Here is a 16419-nt window from a genome sequence, read left to right on the forward strand (position 1 = left end):
CCATGGCACAGGGGCTGGGACTGTGGGATTCAGAGAAAAGAAATGGAGCAGAGCGAATGTGACACAGAACTTGTAGTGTACCAAAGACAGACCCAGTGAAATCGCTCTGACTTGAATTCCAGAGTTCAGGCAAGATGGAATAGTTAACAGGATGCAAGAACCCAAGAATTTGGACCTCTAAAATAGGAAAAATTTTATTTTTTTTAATTTATTAACTCTTTATTTTAATTCCGGTTAGTTAACGCACAGTTGTATTAGTTTCAGGTGTACAATATAGTGATTCGACACTTCCATACATTACTTAGTATTCACCAGGATACGTGTGCTCTTAATCCCCATCACCTATTTCACCCATACCTCTCACCCACCTCTCCTATGGTAACCATCAGTGTGTTCTCTATAGTTAAGAGTCCATTTTTTTGTTTTGTCCCTTTGTTTCTTTGTTCACCTGTTTTGTTTCTAAGATTCCACATGAGTGAGATCACATGGATTGGTCTTTCTGTGACTTATTTCACTCAGCATTATACTCACTAGCTCTATCTGTGTTGTTGGAAATGACAAGACTGCATTCGTTTTTATGGCTGAGTAATATTCTGTTGTGCACACACACACACACACACACACACACACACAACCTCTTTTTTATGCAATCATCTTTCGATGGACGTTTGGGCGGCTTCCATACTTTGGCTATTGTAATCTATCTACTTTGCTTAACAACCTTTTCTTGAATCCACCTAGGCCAGGCACTGTAGCATATCCAGACAAATAAGAAAGAACGTGGGCAAAGAAAAAAACTACACAGTGAACACATATAAAGTGGGAAAATGGAAGTAAAAGCATGGTGATAAATGCTTTTCCTATCTGTCCTTGGTGTGGGAGGAAAGAAAAAGTAGAGAAACACCAAAAAGCCATTCCAATAGTTCAAATTCATAGGAGAACGTGGCTTATTAACATACATCAGAAGCACCATCTAACTCTTCAATTCTGATCATTTAGCTTGAAGCTAACACTAGGAACAGCAAGATTATCTTGAAATGTTCTTGATGAATGCATTATCTATTCATTCTACAAAAATGAAAGAAAGGGAAATAACTTTAGATGAAATCAAATGAGAACTGGCACAATAGACAGTTATGGCTCCTCAGGAAGAAAAAGAGAGATGCTATCTGTCTTGCAAAGGTATTTTAGACAACTTTTGAGAAGTGGGCTACATACAACCAACTTGCTTTATTGATTATGCTGGATTGGATATATAGCCCTCTCAGGGGGTTAAGACTCATTAGAACATTAAAACTGTTTTATGGGAAAGTTACTGTCTATACATAATAGGCTGCTTTAAATATTAACTTTCTATATTCATATTTTAATATCCAAAAGGCAGTCTATTTTACAGGTAAGTGACCTGTAAATTTCCATCACAAAAAAATAAATTCTCTCTCCTGAATTTATTTTGTGGAAGAACTAAATTCAAAAAAAGACTTCTGGGGAATAAAAAAAAAAAATGTGTTGGTTAAAAATTAATGATGAAGGAAAAAGACATTTTTTCTTCATCTTGGTATTCAAGGTATGTATAAAATGAACAAGTAAAACAAAGAAAGACCATGTGGCTTATGGGGGGGCTTTTCTTTCATGAAGCTTATAATTTTTCTGATAATTATAGATTCACGTGCAGTTGTAAGAAATAATACAGTGGTCCTGTGTCCCCTTTGTCCAGTTCCCCAAAATGGTAACAGCTTGCAAAACTGTAGTAAAATGACATCCATGTTTTTGTTTTTTATTTTTTAATTTTTATTGTTTAAAAAAATTTTTTTAATGTTTATTTATTTTTGAGAAAGAAAGAGAGACAGGGCACGAGCAGGGAAGGGGCAGAGAGAGAGAGAGAGAGACAGAGACAGAGACAGAGACAGAGACAGACACAGAATCCGAAGCAGGCTCCAGACTCTGAGCTGTCAGCACAGAGTCTGACACAGGGCTCGAACCCACGAACTGTGAGATCATGACCTGAGCCGAAGTTGGAGGCTTAACCGACTGAGCCACCCAGGTGCCCCTGTTTTTTATTTTTAACAATTTTTTTGGAATGCCAGTAATTCACTCAGAAGCAAATGCTGCAGTTTAATAATAAAAAACAACTGTAGAGAAGTGTTCCATTTTCCCCGTTACATTACCAAGTACATAGAAGAACAAATGATTTACTTCTAACTACAAGTTCTTACACCCATGAACATACATCCATAAAACTTGTTGAAGCTTTTAAAAAATATTTAAGTCCGGGGCTCACTTTTGGAGAAGGTTGCAACAGGGGTCAGGACCTGGGCATTTTTAAAGCTCCTTAGGGAGTTTAGATGTTTCCTTCTGGTTGACTCTCTAATTTGAGGTTGACTAGGGAATTTTAGGTTTTCTAGGCCATAGAGTTTGGGGGTATGGGGAGCTTTTCTTACAGATTTACTAGGAGTAGTGAAGATCTTGGCCTCTCATTTTTGAGAGTCCTTTTTCCCCAATGAAGAATGTCATTGTTTCTCTACTTTTCCTTTGATTCTCGGCTTCTTCCCTGGGCCTTTACCTGGGGTCTTGGGCTCTGCAGGTTTCAGGTCACCAAACAGGGGAAGGCCTTTCTCTTCTTCCCGTGAGCTCTTTTGGAACCAGAAGTGAATTTGGGAGACTTTCCTATGGCATGTTTTATATGTATGCTTTCTTTCCTGGAGTTTTGGTACCAGCAGAAGGATTTAATCTTCAGATGTTTCTGGTACTTTGTACTTATACTCTGCTGACCACTTTCTTCTCACACTCTGGATTCTCTTCCTTTTTGGGGTCCAGATCCCTTTGCTGGAATACCACTAGCTGTAGGTCCACTTCCTCTTTAGTTAGGGCTGATGATATGTGTGTTTTCGAAAAGTGATGTTATCTGGGGTACCTATCAGTACTATTCACAGTGGATACTGTCAATACTCGCCCTTAATTTAGACGCACGGCACCCTGCACAGTACGTATACTGTTTTTCAGTTGAATTTATAAGGTTCATGCATGGGAAATAAAGCAACTGATCTTCATTTCTCCAAAATACTGGAAAATTTATGAACTCATCTGGCATTTTAACAACTACAGAATGAAAGAAGTTTCTAGGTTTGTGCTTATCAACAACAACAAAAAAAAGAAGACAAAGAAAAAAGAAAACCAATAACACAAGAAGATTTCTGCACCCGTGTTCCTAAACCACCATAAACTGAAACTTAAGAGAACAGAGAAACAATTCCATGTTCTTGTTTAACATTGCCTAGACGTGGTTGTCACTTTTTAAAAACCAGCCCTATGGAATCATCTTAAGATTATTTGAAATATGGCCAATCGAGGATGATGTCATGAATTTTACAGTAGTAAGTACAGAGTGAGAAGTAATGGGGATTTATTTCTGCTTCTCAGAAAGGCATGCTTCTTCTAGACTCTCTGAGACAGATGTGCTCGTATTTGGATGGCTGCGCTCTAAATTCAGGCGCGCGCACTCATGGATCTACAACAAGTTGTTGATGACTCTAGGAAGTCAGCACAGTGACAGAGATTGATAATCAGCTTCTGGAAGACCAAGGTCATGAATCAACGTGCATTGAGTGAACCCCACACTCATCTAAAACCTGTCATTGGTGATACCAAGCTGAAAGCTGTCACTGAAACGTGTTATCTTCGCAGAAGGCTGTCAAACGTTGCGAGTCAAGTAGAAAACCGTATCAGAGAGCCCAGCGAATTGCCTTTGGCAGGTTTCCGGAATGTGGCACTCCATGCCAACAGCTGATAACACCTAGTATGGCAACACTCCCGTCCACCACATTCGGATGGTCGGAAGAGTTAATATTCCCATCACGGTTCTCCAAAGGTTACTCATGCTTGAAATACAAAGCAGGACCACTGATAGAGAAATTCTGAATTGTAACAAAAAAATATATATTGTCTACATTGGAGGAGGGAAATGGGGGTGAAAAAGCATGTGTACAGATAACATTACCAGTCCCACATGTTTCCTGCGCAGCTATGCAAATGGATGACTCAGGTGCAAGAGAGGGTAGCCTACCTACTCTAAGGCAAGAGGACCACCGATTATGAGAACATTATGAAAAAGAGCCCAAAGCCAGGAATCACTGTGCTGACAATTGAGAAGCAATTTACGAACAAATGAGGCCAACCCCAAACCATCAGCCATGAATAATCTCAGACAAATGCTGATTTGGAGAAAGAAAATGAATCCTCCCCAAGTTGTACATACAGCCACTTAGGTTAAAAGAAAAGACAACTCTGGTTTCATTCTTATTGTGGGTCAAAAAGGGCTGACAGTGAAGTCATTTTAGCTTAGCACTAGGGCTCTGGCCAGCCAAGGCTCTTGAAAGGGATTACTAAGAGTGGTTTGTAGTGATATCCTTGGTTACAAAGGGATCATTTCAAAAAGAAGGAAGAAAGAGAGAGAGAGAGAGAGTTTGTTTTAATCATTGAGAGTTATAAGAGTTCAAAAATAAGATATGAAAAATGTATTTAGTACCAATAGAATCCCAGGTAGCATGAGGTAGAGATGTAATATAATAGCCCTGTGTTTATTTTTCAGATCAGGCAGTGGGGCACAGCAAAGCGTTCTCTAATTCCATGGACAATCTAAAACTGATAATGGCACAATAGTGATTAAGAGGGAGATAGCTCCTTGCATTAGCAATGGCGAAAACAGAATGTTTCATATTCATAAATTTCAAATGACAAGTGAGGGTGATTATGTTAAAATGAAGCAGGAGACTAGAGTTGCTGACCTGATATACAAAAGAACGAGAAAGTGTTCCTCTGTGCTCTAATACAATAGGAAATATTAACACAGCCAAAACCCAAGGAAGGTAAGAACTTTATTTCCATTTGTGCATTTGGCACAGAGCTGCCCAAGAGAACTTTCTGCAGTGATAGCACACACTCTATCTGTGTTGCCTCAGCATGGTAACTGCTGCCCATATGTGGCTACTAAGTATTTGAAATGTGGCTAGCACAATACTACCCATGATCTTCAAATTCAAACTATGCTACAAAGCTATAGTAATCAAAACAGTATGAAACAGGCATACAAACAGACACATAGACCAATGAACAGAATCTAGAACCCAGAAATAAGTCCACACATATACAATATACGATCAACTAATATTTGACATGAGAGCCAAGAACACTCAAAGGGAATGGATCTCTTCAATAAATGGTGCTGGGGAAACTAAAGGTTCATATGCAAAAGAATGAAGGTGGGCTCCTACCTTACATCACTCACAAAAAGTAACTTGAAATGAAATAAAGACATAAATCTAAGACCTGAAACCATAAAATTTCGGGAAGAAAATATGAGGAGAAAGCTCCCAGACATTGGTCTTAGCGATCTAAGGGATGATTTTCTGGACATAACACCAAAAGCACAAACCACAAAAGCAAAAATAAAGAAGTGACATCACATTGAACTAAAAAGCTTCTTTCTCCACGCAAAAGAAATAATTAAAAAAATGAAAAGGCAATCCAATGAATATGAAAAAAAATCCACAAACTACACATGTGATAAAGATTTCCATACCCAAGATACATAATGAACTCATGTAACTCATTAATAGCAAACAACAACTACGATAACAAAAAACAATAACCAAAACCCACTGAAAATAATCCAAAAAACCAAACAACTAAATAGCCCTGGTTAAAACTTGGCAAAAGACCATAAGCATTTTTCCAAAGATACACAAAGGGCCAAGAGGTATATGGAAAGGGCTGAGCATCACTTACTATCAGGGAAATGCAAATCAAAACTACAATGAGATGTCACCTCACACTTGTTAGAATGCCTATTATCAAGACGACAAGAGATAAAAAGTATTGATGAGGATGCACAGAAAAGGGACCCCTTGTGCACTCTTGATGGGAATGTAAATTGGTGCAGCTGCTATAGAAAAGAATATGGCAGTTCCTCAAAATACTAAAGATACAACTACCCAATGACCCAGCAATTCTACTTCCGGGTATGTATCTAAAGGAAATGAAATCATTATCTTGAAAATATATACGTACCCCCATGTTCATTGCAGCAGTATTTACAATAGCCAAAACATGGAAACAACCTAAGTGTCCATCAATAGATGAATGATTAAATAAAATGTTACACACACACACGCGCGCGCGCGCGTGCACACACACAATGGAATACTATCCATAAAAAAGAATGAAATCCTGCCTTTTGTGAGAATATGGATGGACCTCAAGGGCACTATACTCAGTCAAGTAAGTCACAGGAAGACAAATACTGTATGTTCTCACTTATATACGGAATCTAAAAAAGTTGAACTTAGAGAAACAGTAGAATGGTGGTTGCCAGGGGCTAAGATGTGGTAAATGGGAAGATGTGGTCAAAGGGTATAAAGTTCCACTTTAAGCCTGGGGATGTATATCATGGTGACTAAGGTCAACAGTACTATATTGTGTATTTCACAGTTTCTAGGAAAGTAGGTCTTAAATATTCTCACTGGAAAGAAGGAAGGAAGGAAGGAAGGAAGGAAGGAAGGAAGGAAGGCAGGAAGGAAGGAAGGAAGGAGGAAAGGAGGAAAGAAGGAGGGAAGGAGAGAAGGAAAGAAAAAAGGAAGGAAGAGGGGCGCCTGGGTGGCGCAGTCGGTTAAGCGTCCGACTTCAGCCAGGTCACGATCTCGCGGTCCGTGAGTTCGAGCCCCGCGTCGGCTCTGGGCTGATGGCTCAGAGCCTGGAGCCTGTTTCCGATTCTGTGTCTCCCTCTCTCTCTGCCCCTCCCCCGTTCATGCTCTGTCTCTCTCTGTCCCAAAAATAAATAAACGTTGAAAAAAAAAAAAATTTTAAAAGAAAAAAGGAAGGAAGGGAGGGAGGGAAGAAGGGTGGGAGAAAGGAAGGAGGGAGGGAGGGAAGGAAAGAAGGGGCAATGTGAGGTGATAGGAATATTAATGAACCTAATTACAGTAATCACCTGGCAATATATGCATGTATCAAATCATCACATTGTATACATTAAACTTATATAATGTAATAAGTCAATTACTTCTCAATAAAGCTGGAAAAATAAAAGTAAAAAAAATAAATAATAAAATAAAAAATAAGTCAAAAAATAAACAATAAATACAATAAATAAAAGTCAAAAATAAATAAAATTCTCCCCACAAAAAAACCCCACAAAGATCTGAATATGTATCCTCTGCTTTCAAACACTGAACATGGACAACCTAATGAACTCAGGGGGGAAAAAAAAAGATATGTGGCTATTACAACAGAGGGAGTGAACTTTAATCTTATTTGCTTTTAATTAATTAATAGTTAAATTTAAAAAGCCACATGTGGCTAGTGGCCATCATCACAGATAGAGCAGATTTCTGAAAGTCCGTTCTATACACTTTACAAATGTTGATTCACGTAATCCTTATGACTTTATGAGGTTGACAGTATTTTATTATGTACCTTTATTATACTTCTAAAATCTGAGGCACAGAGAGTGGTTAAGTAATTTGCCCAAAATCACACAGCTAGTAGAGCAAGTGGCTGGTTCTCACACCAAGAGCTGATCCCAAAGCTCTCATTCAGCTCTATGTCCCCTATAGCAACATGCACTACCTAAGGAGCAAGTCATAGGTAAGGTAAATACTAGAGACATCCAAAAATATTTCACAGTGTTTTGTGGACTAGTAAAAAAAAAAGACAGACTCTACCTGTTTTCCCTGTGTTTTTCATCCAGGTTTTGTTTGAAGACTCATTGTCAAAGCCATCAAGTTGTAGCTCCTGGTACTCTTCGCCAACCTGTGCATGCTGGTCTAAAATGTCTATGGGAGACTGATGACGGCCCCTGCAGCTAACGCTTGATGTGACCCAGTGCTCAGGACCATAGGCACCTGTTAAAAGAAAACGATACTTCAATCCTCATGGTTCAAGGATCAAGGATGGAATTAACAGGAAGTAGGAAGCTAAGCATGATGTCTCCGAAGGTACATTTTCCCCCATGTGCCCACTCCAAAGATGTCAGTCCAGTGGAAACTATGGATCCAAGCCACTTGCTTGATGGGGTGAGAAGATTTAAGAAAGGATATGTCCCTTAATATAGTTTTGTTTTGTTTGATTTGTAATCAAACATTTGCTAACTTTCTCTGTAATCAGATTAAGGAAGTTGAGCAGACGGGCTGTCAGAGTCATTCACATTTTTAAGAAAATTTAAATAAGTTTCCCAAAATAAGCAAAGCATTGATTCACAAGAAAACACCTTAATCAGTTTAGCATATTTTGCTATCACCAACAGTGTAACAAACACAACTTTCTTCTTAGCTCCCAGGAGTTTGTGAACTGGAAAAGGGAAAAATCAAAAATCAAAAGCAGTGTAACATGGGATGAGAGTCACTACAAAGAGGCAATGAGGCAGGGTTTTTAGGTTATTTGTGAAAGATTTTTTGGTTTGGCCTGATGTAAACTTGCACATTCAGGTACTCCCTCTCCCTCCGAATCCCTCTCCGGCCTAGGAGATGGGTGTATAAAGGTGCCTTCAGACTGAACGCAGCACTCATATAAAGACAGGCTTCTTGGGGATACACGCAGCAGGAATAAAATAGAATGCAACTATAATGCCGAATCCTACTGGGTATCAATCAGGCACAGGCAGAGAAAACATACTGCACCTGCCTCTCTGCTATACTTGGACATGAAATGATCGGGGGGGGGGGGGGGGGTGATATCTATTAAGTTGATATCAAACAATTAAACCAGTATCTGAGACTGTTCTGTTCCCGGCCTTTGCCCTTCTAGACACGATAAAGCAGGAGTGGCCTGTTGAATGGACACGTCTTTTGCTAGAAAGATGAAGATACATCTGTTCTTGAGAATCAGATATAAAATAAGTCTAAGTCTTATAATTTTTAGGTTTCCCAATCAGTAAAGTATAATGTGTATACATACATACATACATGGATTCCAACCTAGGTTTTATAGCTTCAAATTTCTTCACGTATCAGATAGAAGAGGACAAACAGCCAAAGTGATTTTAAGAGACCAATCCACCCATGAACCAGTATTTTCACACCTCATTCTATACCTAGCTTTGTGTGATGGAGGAACAGAGACACCATAAGTCTCTCTACTACTGAATAAAAGCCTACACATTTGTCCCCAGCCCACTGCCATCCACCATGGGCCACAAATGTCCCCATCTCCCTATGTCTATACAGCTTACAGCTAATATAAACAATGGTACATGAAAAAAGAGACAAAGAAAATCTTTTCACTCATGGTCATGGAAGCTTCATGGCTGCAAAAGCAATTGAGGTGACTCCCTAAAAATGATCCCTATTCTTGCTGTCTGGCAAGTAACTTGGCTTCTTCCTATGCCTGGGTCATTTTCCCGAATTCTCATCCCAAACAGTAAGATAAAAGAGACTATCAGGAAGAACATGCTCACCGCTTGGCAAAGGTTTAGAAACCTCAGGGCACTTTTCAAAATCATTTACAAGTGTCATAAGGCTTTCTAGAGAAAGTTAACATCACCATTGTCTTTACTGTTGGACTTCTACTAACGGAAGACACATCAAGGGCTTTTCACTCCCGTTGTTTCACCTCTTGGTCAAATTCCCTAAGACTATGATGAGTCATAAAGGAACAGAGTGTGCATTTGCATATATTCTAGCCAAACTTCACTTTCATCTTGCAGCACTACATTTGAAGGAAAAAAGGAGGGGAAAGGGGACATAAGGAATGGCTCCAATTTTCCGATCCATTCTTTAAATATTCTTATAGGCGAATAAAGTGATTGTTGATGTGTCTCATGAGCCTATATGTTCAAATTATGGAAACTAATGCTGTAGTATCGTACATATGTGTGTGTGTGCAATGCCTTTTAGGATCTCACTAGTACGATAAAATTATACTCGGTGGGAAAAACATGCACAGTAAAACTCCAAACATGTACGACTCCAAAGAAGTGAGAATGCAAGCCATCATTTGTAAATACAGACACCTGATCATTATCCTACTAATAAAGAAAAGTACTCTGCGACCTCTTAAAAGTACTTGCCACTCATGTTAGTTCTCAAAACCTTCCAGACATGGGTGAAATATAATTTAGCACTCTATGAAAATATAATCAGGGTTCGTACCAGTGGGATCCATTTATTCACTGGTAACAATCTGAAGATTTAAGCCAACGACATCCTTGCTTTCACACTTCCACCCAATGTACATTCAAGTGCAAGTTTAATTGAAACTGATCTTCCACTTCGGATTTTAAATTAATTTTTCTTTGGAGTGCTTCATGCTCCAGACACCCTTGCCTTACAAAAACCCCTATGTCATTAGTGGAGGAAACAGAACACTTTTCCAAGCTCGGAGGTATTGATTACCTATTCTCACATTGAAGCACCATTACCATTCCACACTGGATAAATCTCTTCAGTGTTGAGACACTTTATAAAGGACTGAGAATTATATCATTAATCATTTGCAGCTGTACAATCTCACAGGAGTGAAGGCTTTGTTTTTCAGAACTTGGGATAAATGCTGTTGAGTAAAAAACATGGCTCTAAATAAAGACTGTGGTTAACTTCAAACCTAGTTTTGGAGGCAAAAACCATCAGCAAGAAGCCTTCCGCCCTCAGGGATGACATGACCCATCGAAAACAAGAAGGAAAAGTCATTTGCGCTTCAGTTTCCCCCTACTGACTCTTTCTTAGAATGAGCAGTTGGCAGTTAGATCCATTTTCAACAGCTCACCAACTCTGACATGACAAACTAATGTACGAGGATACCTTCCTAAAAGGGGCAGGGTAGAGCACAGGGGTAGAAACCACAGGGCAGTTAGGTTGCCAAAAGAAACCCGCCATTCACCTGTTAAGAGTCTTGTAGGAATGAGTTATTTTTTAAAAATGTTTATTTAGTTATGTTTGAGAGAGACAAAGAGAGCATGAACAGAGGAGGGACAGAGAGAGTGCGAGACAGAATCCCAAGCAGGCTCCACATTCAGTGCAGAGCCCAACATGGGACTCAATCTCACAACCGTGAGATTTTTGACTTGAGCTGAAATCGAGAGTTGGACTCTCAACCGGCTGAACCACCCAGCTGCCGTTGGAGGAATCACACCTTAATGGAGACACACTGCCAACATATTTGCAGCAAGAGGATCAAACAGTGGCTGTGGAATCCCACTCAACTTGTGATGAAAAATATTTTCTTTTTAATGAATTCAGTGGATGCATTTTAAATTCCTGGCTAAAGGTTTGATGTCAGTGTAAAGGTACCCCTGGCAGGGAGGCTTCCACGAGGCACGTACAGGGTTGTGTGTTATCCTGGGAGTGGGCTCCTGTTTTCCCTGGAACATCCTATCACTAATATAATTTGTTGTTTATTTCTTGGTGTCTGTCTTCCCCATTAGTTCATTACTCTCTGGGAATAGGTTCCTTCTCTGTCTTGTGTTGTTTTATTCCTATGCCTAGCACAGGGTCCTACCTACAGCGGATTGCTAATACATATTTTTTTATGAATGAGAAGATGATTTTAACGAGTTGCATACTTCTGTCTGTCTTCCAATGACACTATGGTGCTATTTTGGTTTTCGTTTTATACTTTTTTTTTTTAAATTTTTTTTCAACGTTTATTTATTTTTGGGACAGAGAGAGACAGAGCATGAATGGGGGAGGGGCAGAGAGAGAGGGAGACACAGAATCGGAAACAGGCTCCAGGCTCTGAGCCATCAGCCCAGAGCCCAACGCGGGGCTCGAACTCACGGACCGTGAGATCGTGACCTGGCTGAAGTCGGACGGCCAACCGACTGCGCCACCCAGGCGCCCCTCATTTTATACTTCTATCTGCTGACCTTATTAAGTCTCCCTGACTCAAGAGTCAGGATATCAACCTCAGAGATAAATATTCCTTCCTTTCATCACTTATATGTTAAATTAGCCTGAACGGGGATGAGATAAAATAAGCTGCAGGTATGTGATGTGCATGATGGAATCGTGTGCAAATTTAACAAGCCCACTAAATGCAATTACAGTTTTTTAAAGAAAGGAATGTGACAGAACTTTGCTTTCAATGCCTTTATTGAAGCATGATTATTTTTAAGGCTCTCTTCTTTTTTCTATGCTTTAACAGTGTTCTCTAATCAAAGAAGGTCAACTAAGGCAGAAAAATAGTCTTGTTTCATCAACTTATCACTGGAGACATTTAAATATTGAACTGACATCTGCTCAGTATCAGGCACAGTGCTAAGAAATGGGGGCCAGCAAACGGAGCTGCCAGTTTCCCTGGGGGTCTCCAGGGCAACTTAAGAGGAAGGTGATTCAATTTTCTCATCCACACAATGGGAAATATTAGTGGTATCCACAATAAAGGGTAGTTTTGAGGATTATATGAGATAATCAGTGGATAAAAACCCAGAAAATAGTGGCTGCTATTTTGCCATTGCTATTGTGTTATAAAAACATGTAGCAAGCCCTCAAGAACTTGACTATCTAATGGAGGAAACAAATGTGTAGTCCAACCAAGAGCTAAGGCAGGAGGATGAAGGCATTTTATGATATACAAAGAGAGAGGAGGGGCCCTCGCCTCCCCAGGGGCAGGACTTTGAACTTGACAGTTTAGGGGAGTCACTCTTTGAAATGCTAAGAAGTTTACTAGGCCCTGGTACTTCCCATTTGTAGAGCACAAGAGTCAAAAGCACAGTTGATCCTCCCAGACTTGGAGTTTAATCCCAGCACCAGCTGGATTTAGTGCCTAGCTTTCAAAGAACAGGAAAGGAAAAGAGAAAAATAACAACTTCCCCATGGAGAAGCCTGGTAATCCCACCTTAACCAAGCGGTGAAGGTTATGGTCACCTGGAATACCACGGACTATCATGCACATCTTGACAGATGTGATAAGAAGGGAGCATCACCTCTGTGGGATTCTTTCTAAAATTCCATAACCTCTGTCTGGTCGTGAGAAAAACATCAAACGAATCCAAACTGAGGAACATTCTATGAAATACTTGGCCGATACTCCTCAAAAGGGTCAAGGTCATGAAGACCCAGGAAAACCTGAAAATCTGTCACAGACCAAAGACCAAGGAGTGGCGACCAAAAAAAATGCATTGTGGGATTCTGGATTAGGAAGTGAGACAAAATATAAAAATGAGTGTGAAAAGTCATGAGCTACGAATAAAGTTTAGCGAGTTAACAGTAACACACCAGCGGTGGTTTCCTGACTGTTCTTTGTCTATAGGGTCATTCTGTGGTTACTCTGAAAATAAGATGAAGAAATATAAATGAAACTACTCAGAAGCCAAATAAAATCTAAGTGTTGTTAATATCCAAATTTTATTGGATTTACTGTTATGCATCTGGGGGTAGGTCTATGGCCCAACAGATAAAGGAGATGGGCATTGATTTATAGATAATACTGGGATTGTTGTCATAACCTCTTTGCATGAAAGGAATTTCCACTGAACAAAACCAAAGGAAGAGAGAGACTGGCTTGAAGAAAACACAGCAAACGTGTGGGTGATATTTCATTATTTAAGCTTATATAAAAACGTTACAAAGTTGGAGAAATTCACCTTTAAAAACTATAGTTAAGAAGAACATTATTACTTAATTTACGGCTCATTTGTGCATTAAAAAAACCTGCTTTTACCTCCCTGGTGTACCATTAACAAGCCACTGTATTTTTCTCATTTTGAGATGCTACAATTCAGTAGACATCAGGAGGACATATTTCTACAGTAAGGCGAATAAATCACACAATTGGAGTTTAATTCTGACTGGCCTGTTTAAGGTAGATAGAATTCCCCACGTGAAAATGATGGCAAATACTGTAAATCTGGGCTCCTCTCTGAGACCCCACTTCATAGTGTTTTTTTAAGGCAGATTTAACCCACAGAACCTGGTCGACATGCATAAATTTTGGAACAAAACTAAGCTATTGTGTTCAAAGAAAATACAAATCCCAGAGAAACATCTCAATTTTGCCTCCCACGTCCAGCAATATAATTTGAAAAGTCCAATGTGAACCAATATAAATGTTTAGCAATAAGACTTTTCAACAATTTAAGTAAACTATCTCATTTAATTATTGTTCATTATTAACACCTGACTTGAGAAAGAAAGAAAAGTACTATTTTTAGAGCATATAAATCATACTTTTGTTTAAAAGCAAGGAATTTCAAATACCTAGGATTTGTGTTCCAAACGATGATTTCTTTAAATACCTAAGAGATTCTTTGCAGAAAATAAGCATACACCTTGAATTTATTTTACCATAATACATCCAAATAACGGTTTCTGTTCACTAATGAAAAGCCATTAAAAATAATGAATTCTGTCTAAATCTAATTAAAAACAAAACTAATATACATGTTATGTGCTGTTGCTAGTCAAATATGCTTATTAATGCCTCCCTCAAGGAACTTATATTAAAAGTATGACCTGAATCCAGGGTTATTACCCTGCATCTTGTGGTCTACTTTTAACCAACAGCAACAACCCAAAAATATTAGTATTCATGTTTTTACCTAATATTATAATTAATGCTTTTTCTACCAAATCTAAAACACATCTTAAAACTATTCCATTTTTTAATTAAAAAGCTCTATGGGATTCAGCTTATGATTCTTTGGCATTCTCCACTACCAGTAACTTAATTACCTTTTTGTGCATTTATTGCTGGACATATGAAAAAAAGAAAAAGAAAGCGCTAAAAAGCATTCATATTGCTGATCCCCAGTGTTTTCCTTTTATTCATGTATAATTATGAAGTTGTTCAACATTGTTCAAAGGAGTTTTCTAATTTTTTTTTTTAATTTTTTTTTCAACGTTTTTATTTATTTTTGGGACAGAGAGAGACACAGCATGAACAGGGGAGGGGCAGAGAGAGAGGGAGACACAGAATCGGAAACAGGCTCCAGGCTCCGAGCCATCAGCCCAGAGCCCGACGCGGGGCTCGAACTCACGGACCGCGAGATCGTGACCTAGCTGAAGTCGGAGCTTAACCGACTGCGCCACCCAGGCGCCCCAGGAGTTTTCTAATTTTTAAGCCAGTTAAGAAAATGGAAATTTTCCTTCCGATTGACTAAAAGAGTTGGGCAAATTTTTTGTTTTCAAATTTTGGGTATAAAAACTTCATCCCCCTATTTCACATCAATGGTGTGCTTTTAAGGTAATTATCAATAACTAACCATAATACCAGATACAGTATCAGACAGTAACACCAGACGTGGCAACTACATTATTCATTCTTTAGTACCAACTATTATTCATTTTATTTTGCAGGATCTCTGTCTTAGGACTGGATGTTAAAACTAATATTAGGTAAAATGTGAAAGAGCACAAGTATTTAAAATGAAGGTCCCAGGGGCGCCTGGGTGGCGCAGTCAGTTAAGCGTCCGACTTCTGCCAGGTCACGATCTCACGGTCGTGAGTTCGAGCCCCGCGTCGTCGGGCTCTGGGCTGATGGCTCAGAGCCTGGAGCCTGTTTCCGATTCTGTGTCTCCCTCTCTCTCTGCCCCTCCCCTGTTCATGCTCTGTCTCTCTCTGTCCCAAAAATAAATAAACGTTGAAAAAAAATAAATAAATAAAATGAAGGTCCCAGACTCTAATCTTGATGCTGAAGATCTCTCTGGAGCCTAATATATTGTCCTTAAAAAAGAGGGTACTGCATAAAATGACAATGCCGGGGGTGACTACCCAGGAGTTAAGAGGATTGGGTGATTAATTAGTGATGTCTGCATGGGTATGTGGGATGACAGGAATAATGCATGCACTATGAGCACGATACAATTCACAGACTAGGGAATTCTGAAGGTCCTTCAAAGACAAAGTCTATGATGATGCCTGTTTAGAAGTATCTGGGACTAAAAAATTGTATCTTTCAGGAGGAATCTACCCTCATCCAAACATGCAGTCAAAATTCCTACTAACAATGAAATAGTTGATTCACTCAAAATCTAGCAAGTAATGTTTAATTTTTTTAATCTTTATTTATTTTTGAGAGACAGAGTGTGAGCAGGGGAGGGGCAGAGAGAAAGAGGGAGACACCGAGTCTGAAGCAGGCTCCAGGCTCTGAGCTGTCAGCCCAGAGCCCCACAGGGGGCTCAAACTCACAAACTGTGAGATCATGACCTGAGCCAAAGTCAGACATTTAACTGACTGAGCCAACTAGGTGACCGGAACAAATAATGTTTACAGTTGGGCCAAATTTATTTATTTACTTTGTTTGTTTGTTTGTTTGTTTGTTTTTGAGACAGAGCACAAGTGGGGGAGAGGGGCAGAGAAAGAGAGAGAGAATCTTAAGCAGGCTCTGTGTCCAACGTGGAGCCCAACAAGGGGCTCGATCTCACAACCCTGGGATCATGACGGAGCTGAAATCAAGAGTCGAATGCTTAACCAACTGAGCCACCCAGGCACC

The 16419-nt window shown here is 39.4% G+C and overlaps 1 protein-coding gene across 8 annotated transcripts in view; it reads right to left on the bottom strand.

Moving 5' to 3' along the window:
* PTPRG (protein tyrosine phosphatase receptor type G) overlaps nucleotides 1-16419 on the bottom strand; it is a 721980-nt gene that overhangs the window by 298274 nt on the left and 407287 nt on the right. For all 8 annotated transcript variants that reach the window (XM_086697741.1, XM_086697739.1, XM_086697740.1 and 5 more), the window contains one exon: nucleotides 7719-7898. In XM_086697741.1, the coding sequence (XP_086553867.1) occupies nucleotides 7719-7898 (180 nt within the window). The remainder of the gene's footprint in view (nucleotides 1-7718; nucleotides 7899-16419) is intronic.

This window comes from Puma concolor, chromosome A2 (genome assembly GCF_028749965.1).
Source record: "Puma concolor isolate L17-30 chromosome A2, mPumCon1.1.hap2, whole genome shotgun sequence".
Classification (NCBI taxonomy): domain Eukaryota; kingdom Metazoa; phylum Chordata; class Mammalia; order Carnivora; family Felidae; genus Puma; species Puma concolor.